The sequence below is a fragment of the Squalius cephalus genome (assembly GCF_949319135.1).
Source record: "Squalius cephalus genome assembly, chromosome: 5".
Classification (NCBI taxonomy): Eukaryota; Metazoa; Chordata; class Actinopteri; order Cypriniformes; family Leuciscidae; genus Squalius; species Squalius cephalus.
Genome location: NC_137126.1, coordinates 37,466,728 through 37,482,412, shown reverse-complemented (window position 1 = coordinate 37,482,412; position 15,685 = coordinate 37,466,728). Strand labels below are relative to the sequence as shown.

The following is a 15,685-nucleotide window of genomic DNA, read 5'->3' as shown; positions in this document are numbered from 1 at the left end:
TGAGAAAATGAAGCACAAAATTAAATCTTGAGGAAGTGTTACATGACAGAATAAAGCAATATTGATATAATCCACCTTCACACTAAATGTATTTAAAGCTGGTGTTTAGTTTGGTTAATAATGTATATAATATACAGTAGCCTGCTGTATTATAATATAATGTAATTATTTGTGATTGACAAAGATTGCTATGGGAGAATACTATAGCAGAAGCCATTCACCAACTGGATATTCATCAAATGAGTCCAAAGAAGAAAGATAACCATACACGTCATATCTACACACAAATTGAGTGCTGTTTTTGTGTGGGTATATGTTTTAGTGTGTATTTGTGTGGGGGGGTATATGTTTTAGTCAGTGTGTGTGAGTGTGGTCCTGTCCTGTCCTTTTTCTATATTGATTGCGCCTCGGTGGAAAGCTGCTTTCACCATGATAGAACAAACCAAACGATCACTGCAGTTCAGAAAGACACATTCAGTTCTTACTCACTCTCTCATTTTAGTCCTTAAAGCTGAAGAGTGTACTTTTTTTGTTACAATATTTTCTTTTACTCAGCTTTATATAGAGTCATCTATAACTAAGTGTAGGTTGATTTTCCTGAAAAGTGTAAACACTGTGGCTCTGTAGTGCAATCAAAACATTGCTCAGCTTGTTTGCTCAGGCCAATGACGTGGTGGGACTTTGTTTGTCTGACCAATTACAGATGAGGCTTTGAGTGTTTGAAAAACCTGTTTGATAACAACTATAGGTGCACAATATATCTGTGGCCATTTGCATTGTGTTCTCCTCCAAAAAAATATGAGCTATGGGGGTTATTTGAGGGAGGAGGGGTAATTGTTTAGACATTTTTCAAAAATATAATTATCTCACCTACATATTTGAACATGCAGTGCATTTTTGTTTTTACAATGGGGCAATTTTGTTGCACATATAGCTTACACACAGCACAAGCCTGATTTCAAACGCTGAATTGAATTCACAAAAAAAAAAAAAAAAACCTTGGGATAGTAATGGTCTGAACCTGTGGGCTGCTGTATGTCAACTTTCAATTTTTCTGCTCGCACGCAATAAAACGTTTGGTCCGAGCGCACAAATGTGAAGCCTGAAGCCTTGCACTCCTATAATAAGTTTATTTTATATATATGTTTATATGTTTATTTATATATATATATATATATATATATATATATATATATATATATATATATATATATATATATATATATATATATATATATATATAAATAAAATAAACTTATTATAGGAGTGCAAGGCTTCAGGCTTCCATATATATATATATACACACACACACATTTACTGATTGCAGTACTTTACTGGTTAGATGTTTCATTGGCTCTGTACTAGTACTCTGCACAATGACAATAAAGTTGAATCTAATCTAATAATTATTTTACCCGTGCTGGACAGAGATTGAGACGGTGCCACTGCATGTCATGCCATACCTCTGACGGCAGGAGCGAGTCGTAATGAGATCGGTTTACGAGATTGGCAAATTGAGAGATTTGCGATTATCGGCCGATAGCGATTGGTCGCAGATCAATCAGAGCACCCTAAATATTTTCTTACGTATTGTGATGTACTATATTAGCAAAAACTGTTTTAAGAAAGTGGGCCGTTTATGAGGACGAAATTATTTTATAGAAGTCAGACACTAGAAATCCGACCAGAGAGAAGTTGTGACACTGCACCAGAAGATCAAGCCATTTTGATAAAAAAAAAAAAAAAAAGATTATTTTTTTTTTTATGAAATGCATTTCGTTCAGTAAGATTAATAACATGCATTTAGAAAATAGATAGGGTGAATTTCAATTTCATGCCGTCGTTATTTTTGCAATTCTCTTTGGTGACACTAGTGGTGCAGAAATTATACAGAGACAAGGTAATGATTACATGTCTCTCTCTCCTTCATTTGTTTTTCTGAGCAAGCAGGTTACATCTGCTTATACCTTTCTGCCCTTCTTTTCATCTGTCTCTCGAACGCTTCAGGGAGCAGTAAGGAAAAAAATGATGAGAAGACGGAAAGTAGAAAGGGAGGGAGGAAGAGAGAGCAAAAGAGTGAAAAATAACATGTTTACAAACCCTCTGACCCCTACCGTTTTCTCTTCACTACACAGATTGCCTCAATTAAAACAGCAGGGTCACTGCATACATATGCTGTCAAAACCTTTTCTCGCAGGATCCGTTAGACGCACAAATCGCACTCACAACACCGAGCGACTGGTCCGAGCTAAAACCGGCTCACCTGACTAATAAAAGCACTGCATACAAAAGTTTGTGTGCTCAGATTCAAACACCACCCCAGAGAGAAAAATAAGTGTCTGTCTCTATTTATGAACCATTCTTGCATCACTGTTAAAGCACTTTGTCATTCCTGTCATGTTATTCCTGGATATGTACTTTAAGCTTTAAGAGCATCTCCACAGATTATTCATTAAACTTTAAAATCACCTTCAGAGTATGAGAGGTATGTGTATATGTCTCGCCTTGGAAAATCTTTTTATTTATGTTTTTAAAAGCCCGGCCAACCTGATGCTTGGAGCAGTGTGTGTGTGTGTGTGTGTTAATGCAGTGAAGAAAGATCAATGACTGCAGCAATAACACCATAAGAGAGGAAACCAAAAGCTCACAAACACTGTCTCTCACATAGACACGCTCAGATGAGCAGCCAGGCCAGTCAGAGACACAAAATGGTAATGACAGCAGCTGTAAACAGGCATTTTATAATGATGGTAAAGCTCTCTCACTCTCACACACACACACGCACACTGCAGGGCACTAACCCTTGCACTGGTTTGGGCACGTGTGCAAATGTCAGCCTGCACTCATCATCATCGCTCTTTCTCTCGCAGTCCTTCTCCCTTTTTCTTTATCTCTCCATTATAAAGACCTGAGGCTTGTGCCACAGAAGAGTTTTTCACATTTTATTCTCTCCATTCTTCTTCTTTGCCAACTTCTCACACTATCAGTCTTTATTTGTTCTTTTTTCTTCTTTTTCACTCGCTTTATTTTCTTTTTCTTGATATCAAAAACAAATAAATAGCTTAAAACATTAGCTTTTTGTCACCTCCAACAAAATGATACATTTTCACTACACATGCTCCATTTTTCTCATTTGAACATTTTCTCTGTGTTTAAGGACTAAATATGACAGTTTATATTTGGTTGTGTTTTATTTTATGAATTCACTGGAGAAAATGTTTAAATGAGAAAAATGGAGCATCTGTCTTTATAGCAGTTGTGTGGGGGCAGCGCTTCATAACGAACGCTGACGCTTTTTGACGTCTAGTCCCCTAGCTAGACTAGAAAGAAGAACACCACTTGATAAAAAAAGAAAAAAAGAATGCATACTTAATGCATGCAATGAACTTTAAAGTTTGTAACAACAGGTAAAACGGTATAGGATTCAGTGACATACTATCAGATATTAGAAACAGGACAGATCAACAGTCTTATTTATATGGTGTGGGCTGAGAAATTATGGAAACATGCATGTACTATGAGACATCCACGCAATTGAATTTTCTCAACACCTACATTGTGAAAATGATCAAGGTCCTGTGACTCATTGCTCGAATTGTTTCTGTTTGTTTTAGAAATTAGAATCTGAGGGTTGTCTCCTGCCTCCTCACAATATGTCCTTGCAAAGCAAGCCTACATCTTTGGTGAGAATTAGGAGCTTTTATTCTCAAAGAGCGCAAGAACAAGTCTTTTCTAAGTCTTCCTATAATATCTATGATGATATATATATATATATATATATGATATGAAGTGTATCGTTATGAACACTTAAAGGAGAACAGGTGCAGAATTGCATGTAGGAAAAAAAGAGCATAGACTCACACGCGTGCGTGACTGAGAAGCTATTGGACGACTCCAGATTGTCCACGTTATAATTCAGGTGAAAGGGTTTCTCAGTGACGTTCTGATTGGTGTTGTAGAGCTGAACGGCGAAGCGGAACGCGCTGTGTTCCTGAACCGTGGAGCGCATGAAGAGACCACCTGTATGTGAGATCAGAATCAGATGAGTTAAGAACATCTACCTGAATTTACACTTGTTCGAGTGAGGGATAGTAGCAGTGCCATTCATATAATTCACACTCTGTTTGGCGCTAGAGGTGCAAACTTCTCGAATTAAGAATATGTGGGTGATGCAGCAGGTAGATGAGGATCAGCACGCGTACAAGGGGAAATGTTTTATGTTTTGAGCAATAAATAATCAAATCACTTACCGATATTGATCTGGTTTGGAAAGCCTGCCTGTGTTTGCAGCACAAGCCACGGCAGGAGCAGGACGCTCGCGTGCGCTCGGCGCCGCATTTTGTCTCCGACCTCTAGAATTCTTCAGCTCGCGCGCAACATCCAGACCGGGCGCGAGGGCGACAACAAAATCCTCCAGATGTGCACCGACTCCCTCACGCGATGCCGGATAGGTGCATTCGGGCTACAGGACGAGAGCCGAACACGAGCAAACAAGCACAAGAGCTCCTCAATTCAGGACAGCGCTGTAGATCATCCAATCGGACCGCTGATCAAACTTGATGTGACGTGAAATTACAACAGCAGCACCCGCGTACGCGCAAACGCACGCGCGCAACCCGCCACTGCGGACCCGCGTGCGCAGTCCGCATACAGCTCAGAAAAATCGGCACGCGACCCTGGGAACCGTCCACTTCAAAGACGTCGTTTAAACCTCCTATATTCAGCTACAAATCCCTTCTCCATTTGTGCGCTCGGACCAAACGTTTTACCGCGCGCGAGCTGAAAAATGTAAAGTTCACGTACAGCAGCCCACAGGTCCGGACCATTACTATAGTCTATCCCACACCGGCATGCTAGTCATATGGTGTTAAAGTACGAATCTGTCGAAAAACAATAGGTGTCGATAAACGAGTGTAAGGTGCTTCTGCCTGAATTTTTTAACAGAATATTAATATTTTATGTCGAATAAAGGTTATCTCTGCAAGCTGTTAACTTGAGGTCTTTACCAAACACACGGCACTGCATGTGTAAACAATCCAAATTTTTATTTTTTCCCTCCGAATTTACCCCTACTGAGGCTCTTGCAGTTTCGTGATTATTATGGCTATTATGATTCTATTATTTTCACATACGTGTTTATCTATTTTGTCTTGTCCATATATTAAGGAGAATATTTTTTCTATTTTAATCCTCTGATCTGTTTGATCACTGCTGTTGACTGTGTGTGAAGTCTGTCTCTGGAGTGCTTCAGATAACACAAGCTGTCCTTCCTTTATGCTTCTAAGAACTGACTGACTCATATAAAGAAAACATGTTCATCAGTATTGATGTTTCAATGCGTTTATGCCATTATATGTTCTTTATTCTTGAAACACGCTCTGCTAAGAGAAAAGCTATCTGCAGGTGCCTGTAATTGTGATATGCTTCCACGTTTTCAGCCTTGGCATCACCCAAAACTGAAAGCTCACAACACTGAGCTGGATACGGCTGACTAACAGCGACCCAGATTTCCTCAGCTCCTTATTTCCTATGTGAGTGAGTGTGTGTAAACTGACCGTACAAGCCATGTCTGTGTATGCGGTGCCAGATTTATCAGACTGACTCTCTTGTTGAATGCAGACACACACACTCTCACAATCATCTCTCTCACTCACATTCAAAACACACTTATAAGTGTGTGCTGATGTGAGTTGACCATCTTGTCTTTTGGGTAAATTTTGACTTGTAACTTGATGTGCAGATGGCTGGACAAGTATATACAAATAGTATATATACAAATAGTTATTTAAGTCACACATAGTGACTATAAAGAGAATTAACTGCCCAAAATGACCAATCTTGCACCAGTTTCTTACAGGTGTCACTAATGAAATGTATTGCACGCTGAACTGGTCGCATTTGAATTCAGATTAGCATGCAACTCGCCCGCAATAAATTATTGCCACAGAAACAGTGATGTTGTCTACAGCTGGCTTTTTCACTCTGAAACAGCAGCACAGATGGAACGCAGCTGATCTGATGTCTTTTGAGTCCCTTGTACTCCCACGACAGAGAAAAGCATAAAAGATATATTGGGGGGAAAAAACATGAGATAAACAATAGGGTTCCCTCGCAAGCTGTGCAAAATACTGGACGTACAACACAAACTAATCTATGAGGCCTTAAAACAAAAAACATGTTACTTAACCTTGAAATACCAAAATATTCTATAGATTAATTTGTTCTTGATAATAATTATCACTGATGAATTAGCACTACACTTGATGTAGCATGACAGTAACAATGTCACTGTTCCAGGATCCCCCCCAAAAACTGTAATCTATAATGGTATCTCAATGATAGTACTATAATACTGCTGCAAGCTCAAGAGATTGATTAAAGGAACGTACTAATTAATGCATATGCATAAGCACTCACACACACACACACACACACACACACACACACACACACACACACACACACACACACACACACGAAGCTCTGGGGAGTTATCTGTCCTATATTCAGGCAAGTGGAAAGTTCATTCATTCTGCATAATGATTGAGAGCTGTGAACAAACTTAATTTCACTGCAGGTAACATTCAAATACCTGTGAGCTCTCATTACATGCATTCATATTCAGTGTTCCTTAAAATGTTTACAAATATATTACACACACACACACACATACACATGCACATATTACTCTCCATAGGCATAATGGTTTTTATGTTTTATATACAATATATATAGTTTAGAAAATGCTAATAAAATATGACAAGAACTCAGAGTTATCAAATCCGTTGATATTTCACTGGTTTTGGACATCCTTCTGTTAGACTGTCTCACAAATGAATTAGGTTGAATAGCTGTCAGATGTTAAATTTAAGTGCACAATTAGATAATACCAATTTATGTCAACCAATTACCAAGCAATGCTTAATTTAGTTCAGTCTGTGGTGTAAAAAGGTGCATTAGCAATTAAAGAAAAAACACTTAAGCAAAACATGGTCAGGTCAAATTGTCTGAATAATTTTTGGTCCCAATTTTACTGGTAGTCCACTGTATGAAGAATATTAGGGTATAATATGTCACAGTTTACTTTTTTCTGCTATCCTCACTCACATAAATGAACTACAGTGTCCTACACCCACTACTAAAGAAATATCCAAAATTATATTTGCTGTCTGAATTTTTTTTTTTAAAGGAACACTTAATGCTATGCAGTTAAGGTCCAATAAAGACTGGTTTAAAGCACTTACTCAATGACATTTTTTCCATTTTCTGTGAACTGATCTAAAGTGAGAACTATTTACGGTTAAAAAAAAGCATTAAAAAACATTATCTAATTCTTTACATATGAGCTATTTAAACAATAATAATTAAGTCAATTACAGTGGCAATGAATAAAGAACTCACTATTTGTATATAGCCTATTAATATATGAACAATGTAGAGACTATAATATATCAACTAGAAAATAACTTAGCAAATGATTTATTAGTACTTTATTACTGTATATGTATTTTAAAGTGTTACAAAAAATATAAATAAGAATATGTGCATAGTAAGATTGTATGCAGAAGCTGTTCTTCGTATATTGTGTTTGTTTATTTATTTATTTTTGTTTGAAAGTGTACCTGTTCAATTATGCTAGTTGCAAACGAATTAAATAATTAAATGTATTTGTTTTAAGTTTTCTTAAATAAAAAATTAGTCTATGTATGTGTGCATTTAGTGCTCTGCACAGCTGTCACAGTGATCTCACCATAATAAATGTGCAGGAAGTGATGCGATATCTAATGTGGCCAGTGGCATCAGCTGGTGGGCAGTCATCCAGTGAGACACAAGAACAGCGGTTTTGCAGCAATCACTCCATTTTCACACTGAAGAAAGAAATGGACAAACAAGTGAGGATGAGGCATTTCTTAGAGAAGTGTCAGTGCAGATTAGGAGTTTAGTCAATACAATGCTAAAAGACACACAGTTCTGTGATGGACAGGCTGAAAATAATAAATAAATAAGCATCAAATTACATAATCAAATTTCAGCATGTATTTGAATGTGACCATATTGCCTGGTACGACAGAAGCTCATCTTGTCAAATTCTAATTGGACCAATCGGCTACAAAAGCTCCTGTGGGGATTTTAAGAGAAATGGGAGTTTTCAGCAGTAAACAGCTTTTATCCATTTCATTTTCTGAGAAGGCACTTGGCCCCAAACTGTCACTTAAAGATCAAATGAAGTCAAAATTAGACTTTTGTGGCTTTTAGTCCATGTCTGTAAGTTTTTATTCCATCTATATGCTAGTGTACTCCAAAGAGTTGACAAAATTCACTTCAATTTGACAGTTTTTCCTCTATATGGTAAAAACAAAACAAAAAACAACCAAAATATTGATGACTCAGGTAGCTCTCAGAGGCATAGCCAAACCTTTGTCCAATAAAATGCTCTTCAGAATGAAAAAAGTCCTTCACTTCTAATACCACATGCATCTGACTAAAGTGGTTAATTTTCATCAAAACTATCATTTTAAATGCACTTGCTTGAGTTTGACCATGCTTTTAAGAGTGAGACATTTTACGTTAGCAAAGAAAGAAATCACAGCGAAACGACGAAGACAGCCATCCAGGTCTAAAGGTCTAAAGACAACTGATCCGAATGAAATTGAATGATGCTAACCCAAGTGTACAGACTGCACAATTATATGGGCTATCTAAGATTTAACCACAGAACTGCTCCAAATTTGAAACTGTTACTTTTTATGTCACTTTATTAAGAAAGTCTTGTAAGTCTGCATCAAAGAACAACCAATTTAGTCCAGAAACTTTCTCTTGCTCTAGCTCCGTCCATTCCCTTCACAACTCTGTTTCCGTCTGTGCGTTGGCGGAGAAAAAAAATATAGCCAAATTGTTTCTCTATAGTAACTTCTTGTTTATTTAACTTCAGTATAAATATCACACTATCAATCATGCTGTTGTATTAGCTAAAATGCATGATTGTGAATCCGATGCTGCTTAAAGAAACTTATATTTCTATAAAAAAGTTAAAAATCTGCATTTTAAAAATTAGGTTTAAAAAAAAGCACCCAAATCTATACTTAAAGTCTTAGTGACCACAGCTCTGACAGCTGATTTGTGAAATAATATGTCAATAACAGCAAGCAAGCGAAATTGACTTATTGACTTAATCAGTAATCAGAGCATTGTCCACGACTGCTGAAAATTCATCTCACAACCTCTCATGAACACTGCTTACAATTCTGCAAATCTTTTTTTTAAGAAATGGGATGATGCCAAAAACTGAAAAAAAAAAAAACCCAAAAAAACCAGTAGTAAATATAAACTATTTTTATAAGAATATATGCATCTGTATTTTTTTACAGGTCTGAGGTGATGCTGACCTGTCAGAAACTGGAAGAGAATAACTAATGACACACGGGCTGAAGTGATGAGGAGTATTTAGTATTTTACACAACGCAATGACCATGAGCCACCTGGACTGAATACACACACCACAGAGGTCAAGCTGTAATTTATCTGTGTATCGGTTATATGTGTGCATGTCTTCGTATACCGCTCACTTACACTGGACATTCTGTAATAGGAACTCATGGTTGACTAAGCACACACACGCGCACAAACCCACACACACAGTAACAGCCTCAGCAGCCATCACTCTTTCTTTTTTCCCCCCATTTCTTCTCCATCATTTATTCTCCGCATTTTTTCCAGGCAGAGATTCTTCAGTGCCGACCCACTGAAGCATAGAGATTCGCCCTGAGCACACTCACAAACACACACACACCCCTAACTTGTCTCTGCAGTCTCTTACACACACCATCTAAAAGAACAAATCAGATTTACGGCAGATGAATCTCTGACTTCTTAAACAGAATCACAGCAGAGAGAGAGAAACAGATTTATATTTATTTTTATATATTGCATTAATTATTATTAAATGATCACTGTTCAAACTCAAATATTTCTTAAAATCATATATGCAATACTGTATTCCAAGTTATTGCAAAAAAAGTTTACTAGACTACCTTGTGAAAAAATACTTTATTATACTTTTAATTAAAAGGAGTATTTATACTTTAAAGGAATATACATAAGCACATACTTAGCGCTTTTTATTGCAATTAAATTAAAATGTGTTATAGTTTAAATTAGCATACTTGCATATCCACTTTGCATATTGTCTTTGAAATATGGTTCTAATGTACTGACAATTATTTACGGTAATCTAAAATACAGTATAATGCCATTTCTACTAAAATTGTCATGCATTTAAATATATTTGTAATTACACATTTTTAATAAAGTTCCAATTTAGTACATTTAAAATATATTAACATCGAATAACACTACTTAAATGTGCTTTAGAATGCTAGTCAACATCAAAATAAGTGTACGTCTTTTAAACACAGAAAATATTATTAAACAATGAATTAAAATGTATTTTAAAATAAAACTTTTCATTTGACATTATTACAAAGTGCTCTTTTTAAAAATGTACTTGATTATCTTCATTTATCTTCAAGTACAGTTTTAAAAATATATACTTTTAAGATATTTTCTCTTAAGATACTTTCAAGTGCACATTCAGTACAATTAAATGGTTAGTTCACCCAAAAATGAAATTTCTGTCATTAATTACCCTCATGTTGTTCCAAACTCGTAAGACCTTCGTTCATCTTCGGAACACAAATTAAGATATTTTTGGTAAAATCCGAGAGCTTTCTGAACCAGCCATAGACTGCAAAGTCATTGCAACTTTCAAGGCCCAGAAAGGTAGTAAAGACACCGATAAAATAGCCGTGTGTGCGCGTGCGTCGTGGTGCTCAAGTAAACAGCATCGAACAATGGTGAGCCGGTGTTCTGACGTAGAACCTGGAAACGCTGCACTGTGTTTACTGCGTGATCAGCGTAGGAGACTGACACGGAAGAGAAGAAAGTGTTGAATAAAGTCGTTATTTTTGTTTTGTTTTTTTGCACACAAAACGTATTCTCGTCACTTCATAACATTAGGGTTGAACCACTGTAGTCACATGGACTATCTTAACAATGTCTTGACTACCTTTCTGGGCTTTGAAATTTGCAATGATGTTGCTGCCTATAGCTGGTTCAGAAACCTTGGATTTCATCAAAATATATTAATTTGTGTTGTCTTACGGGTTTGGAACGACATGAGGGTAATTAATGACAGAAATTTCATTTTTGGGTGAACTATCCCTTCAAGCACACTTCTTTTTCACAAGGGTATGCTTGGAATCTCATTAATTCAGATTAAATCACTAATTTAGATTCAGCAATAAGTGCTTTTACACTGCTTCTAGTCAATAACTTAAAGCACTCTGTGAAATCAAACACAGCTAGATGATTGCTTGAGAACCAGAGCTCACTGCTGCAGAGAAAGAGTTATCACAGGGGAGGTTTATTTATGATGTTCAAATTGTACTGCCGATGCAAACAGGCTGTAAATTCCATGCTAATATGTTAATGAATAGCCTGCAGACAGTGCCTGTGATGTTCAAATCAAGATTCTACATGATTTGGTTCATGAAAACATTTAGCTAGGAGCTGCTTCAAGTTAATACCACCAATCAAATTCTGGGGGTTTATAATTAGCTGTTTCCTCAGGCACAAGCACTGCCTTCATCAGTTTTCTCAAGAGCCCATATCCACAAGGGTCATTCAAACTTTATCACACAACTCTGGAAGTCATCCGTCTACCTGCTACGGTTTCCTCTAAAGCTTGAATTTAAATGCGACTGATGAGTAAAGCAGCCGGGGGCGTGGCTTAGAGGGCATTTGATGATGCTGCGAAACACCCGTTGCCGTGACGATTGCACTGATGACATCATAGAGAGCAGGAGATCAAACTATGCTTTGCGGCAAAAGTGCAACAGCACAAAGTCTCCCTGTAATGCAGACACACTCACAGGAAGCATTAGGGGTTCTAAGATATCAGAGGAAGTAAAAGCCTCATCCATCATTAAGTTCCCCCTCTTAACCCCCTTGGGGCTCTATCATTCCTGCACATTCATCTGTGTGTCCGTCCTCTAAGTTCCCTTAGGAAACCGTTCTCCCTGTCCTTGTGTTGCTCACGCAAATATGCCCTGTCAGCAGCTCTCACTGTCCATCTGCTAGAGGCCTGAACCCCAACTGCAACGAGCCCACCGAAAGAGCAAAAAGTGTGTGTGGAAGAAAGAGTGTGCGCGTGTGTATGTGTTTGTCAAGCTGAATTATGCCCCATGGTTTCTGTAGTCGAGGTCAGACTCAGATATAACGTTATGGACAGTTTCCATGGCTGAGATCTATAGCGATCACACAAAGACCTTGTGACATTACCGATAAGTTATTTACAGTCACGCATGACGTCCATGAACCGTTTAGTGTGGGTCACAAATCTCCCTTCATTGAGGTTCTGATATGGCTGCAGCGGGTCATACCACCTATTACTGCTGCACACACTTCCATGCGTTCAGTACATATCCATATATTCAAATCTTGTATGGCAGCTGTTTGTGCTTTAGGACAAGCACACAGGCCAGCTGCAGTTCTGCAAAATGGTTACATGAGCAACGTCACTTTTCATTGAGGGAAATGTAGAGTACGTGTCTTGAGGGAAAATGAAAAGTTTGAGCATAAGACAAAGACTCAGTAACGTCACGAATCGGAAGAGAAGTGATGCAACCAAGAGGTCACGGTTTGGCTGGTTAGAATGACCTGGTTTGTCCCTCCTGGTACGGTGTAACTAAACCATCTGGACAGAAATAGGTATCTCAGTCTCCCTAGAGTGCTGCAGGAATGAGTCCTAAAACTAATGGGTTTTTGATTAAATGGCTGAAATAGGGCCTGTGGTTAACGCAAGCTCAAGATAGTTTCGTGTTTTATTCTTTGGAATAAAATACATCACTAATATCCCACTTTATTATTATTTTTCTAGTCTGTTATGCGTCAACCCTCTGGTGCTCTTGGGTCATTTTTGAAAATTTGTACTTTTTGTTTTTTCAGAATTCAGAAATCGGAATGGTACGAAACATGGTAAAGGTTTTGGAACTTGCTATATGAACACAAAAAAAAAAAAAAATGACCGCATTGAAAATGAATGGGAGACGAATTTCATCTAGTGAAAATATTTGATCCTGCGGCCAAACAAAATCTTACTGAAAGCTAATTTTTTGAGGTATCAAGCTCAAATTTGGAACACAACTTGTTTATATTTATGGCTTTGATTTTCTGGGAGTTTTAGAATAAAACGTGTTTTTGAAAATATATATTTCATATAAAAATTGAAAATAGTAAATGTAAAATTCTGTAACTTCACTTTTTTAAACTTTTTTCACTTCAGCAATAATCTGCCAAGTGTCATCTTTGAAAAAAGATCAAACTTAAGTCTGTAAAGCAATTGAGATTTACGACAGATTAAGTTAAAAAAAGAGTTCAAAGCTCAAAAAGTGAATAAATGGATTGTAAATGCAGCGTAAATATAATTTAGTACCATAAAATCCCCCCAAAATAAAAATATATTAAATAAAAAACATTATCAAACTAAAATATAGTGCATTCATTTCATTGAAAAAAATAAAAATTCTGTCATTTTTGACTGACACGCGAAGAGCACCAGAGGGTTCAAAAGGCGGTTGCTGTAAAGTTTCTAAATGGGATTATAGAGGTTGTTGGGAAATTACACATCACACAGAACAGAAAAAACTCATCTACTCACTACTTTGATTATACAGCTTCCTCGTGTTTATGTTCACGCTCTTGCAAACTATTCAAACTCAAAATTTGCAATTTGTACATTTTAATTGTCAAATGCTTAGTGGTGGTGACGTTGAAGTCATGAGCCATTGTGTAGTTATTAGTTCATTTATAGCCTTAAGCTTTTTACTTATTTTTTAAAAAAAAGTTCATGTGTGAAGATTATCTTGCTGAACAAAATGTGTAAAAATTATAAAAGTTAGTTGGTCAGAGTTTATTTTCAGCAAAAATCCAAAAGCCAATGGAAAAATGCTATTGGCTTTTTGTGTGATGCTAACTTCCAATTGGCATATAAAATTATGTAGCACTCTATTCGACGTCCATTAACACATTAGCCATGTCTTATGACAAACTCTGACTGATATACAGAAGTCCCCCCAAAAAACAACTAATAGAGAGGCACTGGATTAAAAAAAAAAGGAAGAAAAAAAATGTATCATCAAAGAGGCTTTTCCCTTTAAAGCATACAAATCACCCACTCAATAGTCATACTCACTTCTTTCAATACTACATCATTTACTTGTCACTTTTAGACACTCCACTCTTTCTTTCTCCTTAAATGGAGTCACAAACTGGGATTTTTAAGGCCTCTCAGTAACCTGTATTAAAGCCCATTATTGGATACATCCCAAACATCACCAGTAGATAGTGAATGCCATAGAGAGAGAAGTGTGTTCCAAAACAGAAAAATACAGACATACATGTAAAACTAGGCATATATGTATGAAGCAGTCAGTGACAGTGAGTGATGCCTTTCTCTCTTCAGCACAGGCTGAAATACAAGCAGTAACGTTACTCAAAAGTTCTCTGGAGGTGAGTTTAAATTTTAATAGATACACTCTACGCTCTAAAAGCGAAGGAGTGTATCCATTCAAGAACATATCAAGGAAATATATGACAGGAAGGACAAAGTGGTTTAACACACACACACATTATTTACAGGTTCTGCAGAAAAAGCTATTAAAGTCAACATGAAACAATGTTCACAGCCCATTTTCCTATCATAATGAAATGACTACTCACAAGAGAAGAGAGTGTTGGCGTGGGGATTTCATTAATAGGACAATGAAAAATGGGCATTTCATACCAGAATGGAACCAGGTGGCTGAAGGAGAAGGGTTGAATGACAAGCCAAAAAGGACAGTCAGAGGTGGAGCAAGTTATGTTTTTGATGAAAGATTGCAAAGCCACTAATAATAATTAAAAAATTAAAAAATTAAAAAAAATTCTCAATAAGTCTCATTTTTATTTCATGTTGACTCTTAAAATGAATCTTCATTCAATGTATGATCATTATTTTTCAAACGTAAGATTTAAGATATCAAACTGGGCAACCCCATTAAACTATTGGGCAAAAAAAATCGTATGCTTTGTTTTATCGTACATTTCTTCATATTTGCAATACCACTCAAATGTTTGGGGGGCCAGTAAGCCACTTCATTTTGGGAGTTTGGGGTTGTGGGGGGGGGGCACTTAATTTTTTTAAGAAATTAATATTTATATTTAGCAAGGATGCACAAAATTTATCAAAAGTGACAGTAACAACATTTATAATGTTACAAAAGATTACATCCAGGCCAGAACATCCAGACTCAAAAACAGTTTCTTTCCGCAAGCGGTCAGACTTCTGAACCGCAAGCCTGAGTGCATCTAACCACGCTCAACCCGCCAAAAGATTGTGACCATACCCCCATTATAATATATATATATATTTTTTTAATTTAAATATACTTGTACCTCAATGCTGCTACACTTAATAATATATATTGCTTTATTTATTTGTATAATTTATTGTCCATCTTTTTGTATATCTATTGTTTACATTACTGTTGTCTTTTCTTAGTCTTCATGAATGTTACCGTTGTTCCCTGAAGGAACTGTTTCGTTTTTAACAATTGCCATGCAAGGTTCTAAAAATGACAATAAAGTT

At 36.7% G+C, this 15,685-nt stretch overlaps 1 protein-coding gene across 4 annotated transcripts in view; it reads right to left on the bottom strand.

Annotated features, from left to right (window-relative positions):
- Nucleotides 1-4,589, bottom strand: part of gria3a (glutamate receptor, ionotropic, AMPA 3a) — a 37,692-nt gene extending 33,103 nt beyond the window's left edge. For all 4 annotated transcript variants that reach the window (XR_013821352.1, XM_079872523.1, XM_079872524.1 and 1 more), the window contains exons 1-2: nt 4,251-4,589; nt 3,862-4,020 (exon numbers count right to left, since the gene is read on the bottom strand). Coding sequence is in view for 3 of the 4 variants with exons in the window: in XM_079872523.1 (XP_079728649.1) it covers nt 3,862-4,020; nt 4,251-4,338 (247 nt within the window). In the remaining variant the exon portion in view is untranslated. The remainder of the gene's footprint in view (nt 1-3,861; nt 4,021-4,250) is intronic.
- Nucleotides 4,590-15,685: the final 11,096 nt, after the last annotated feature.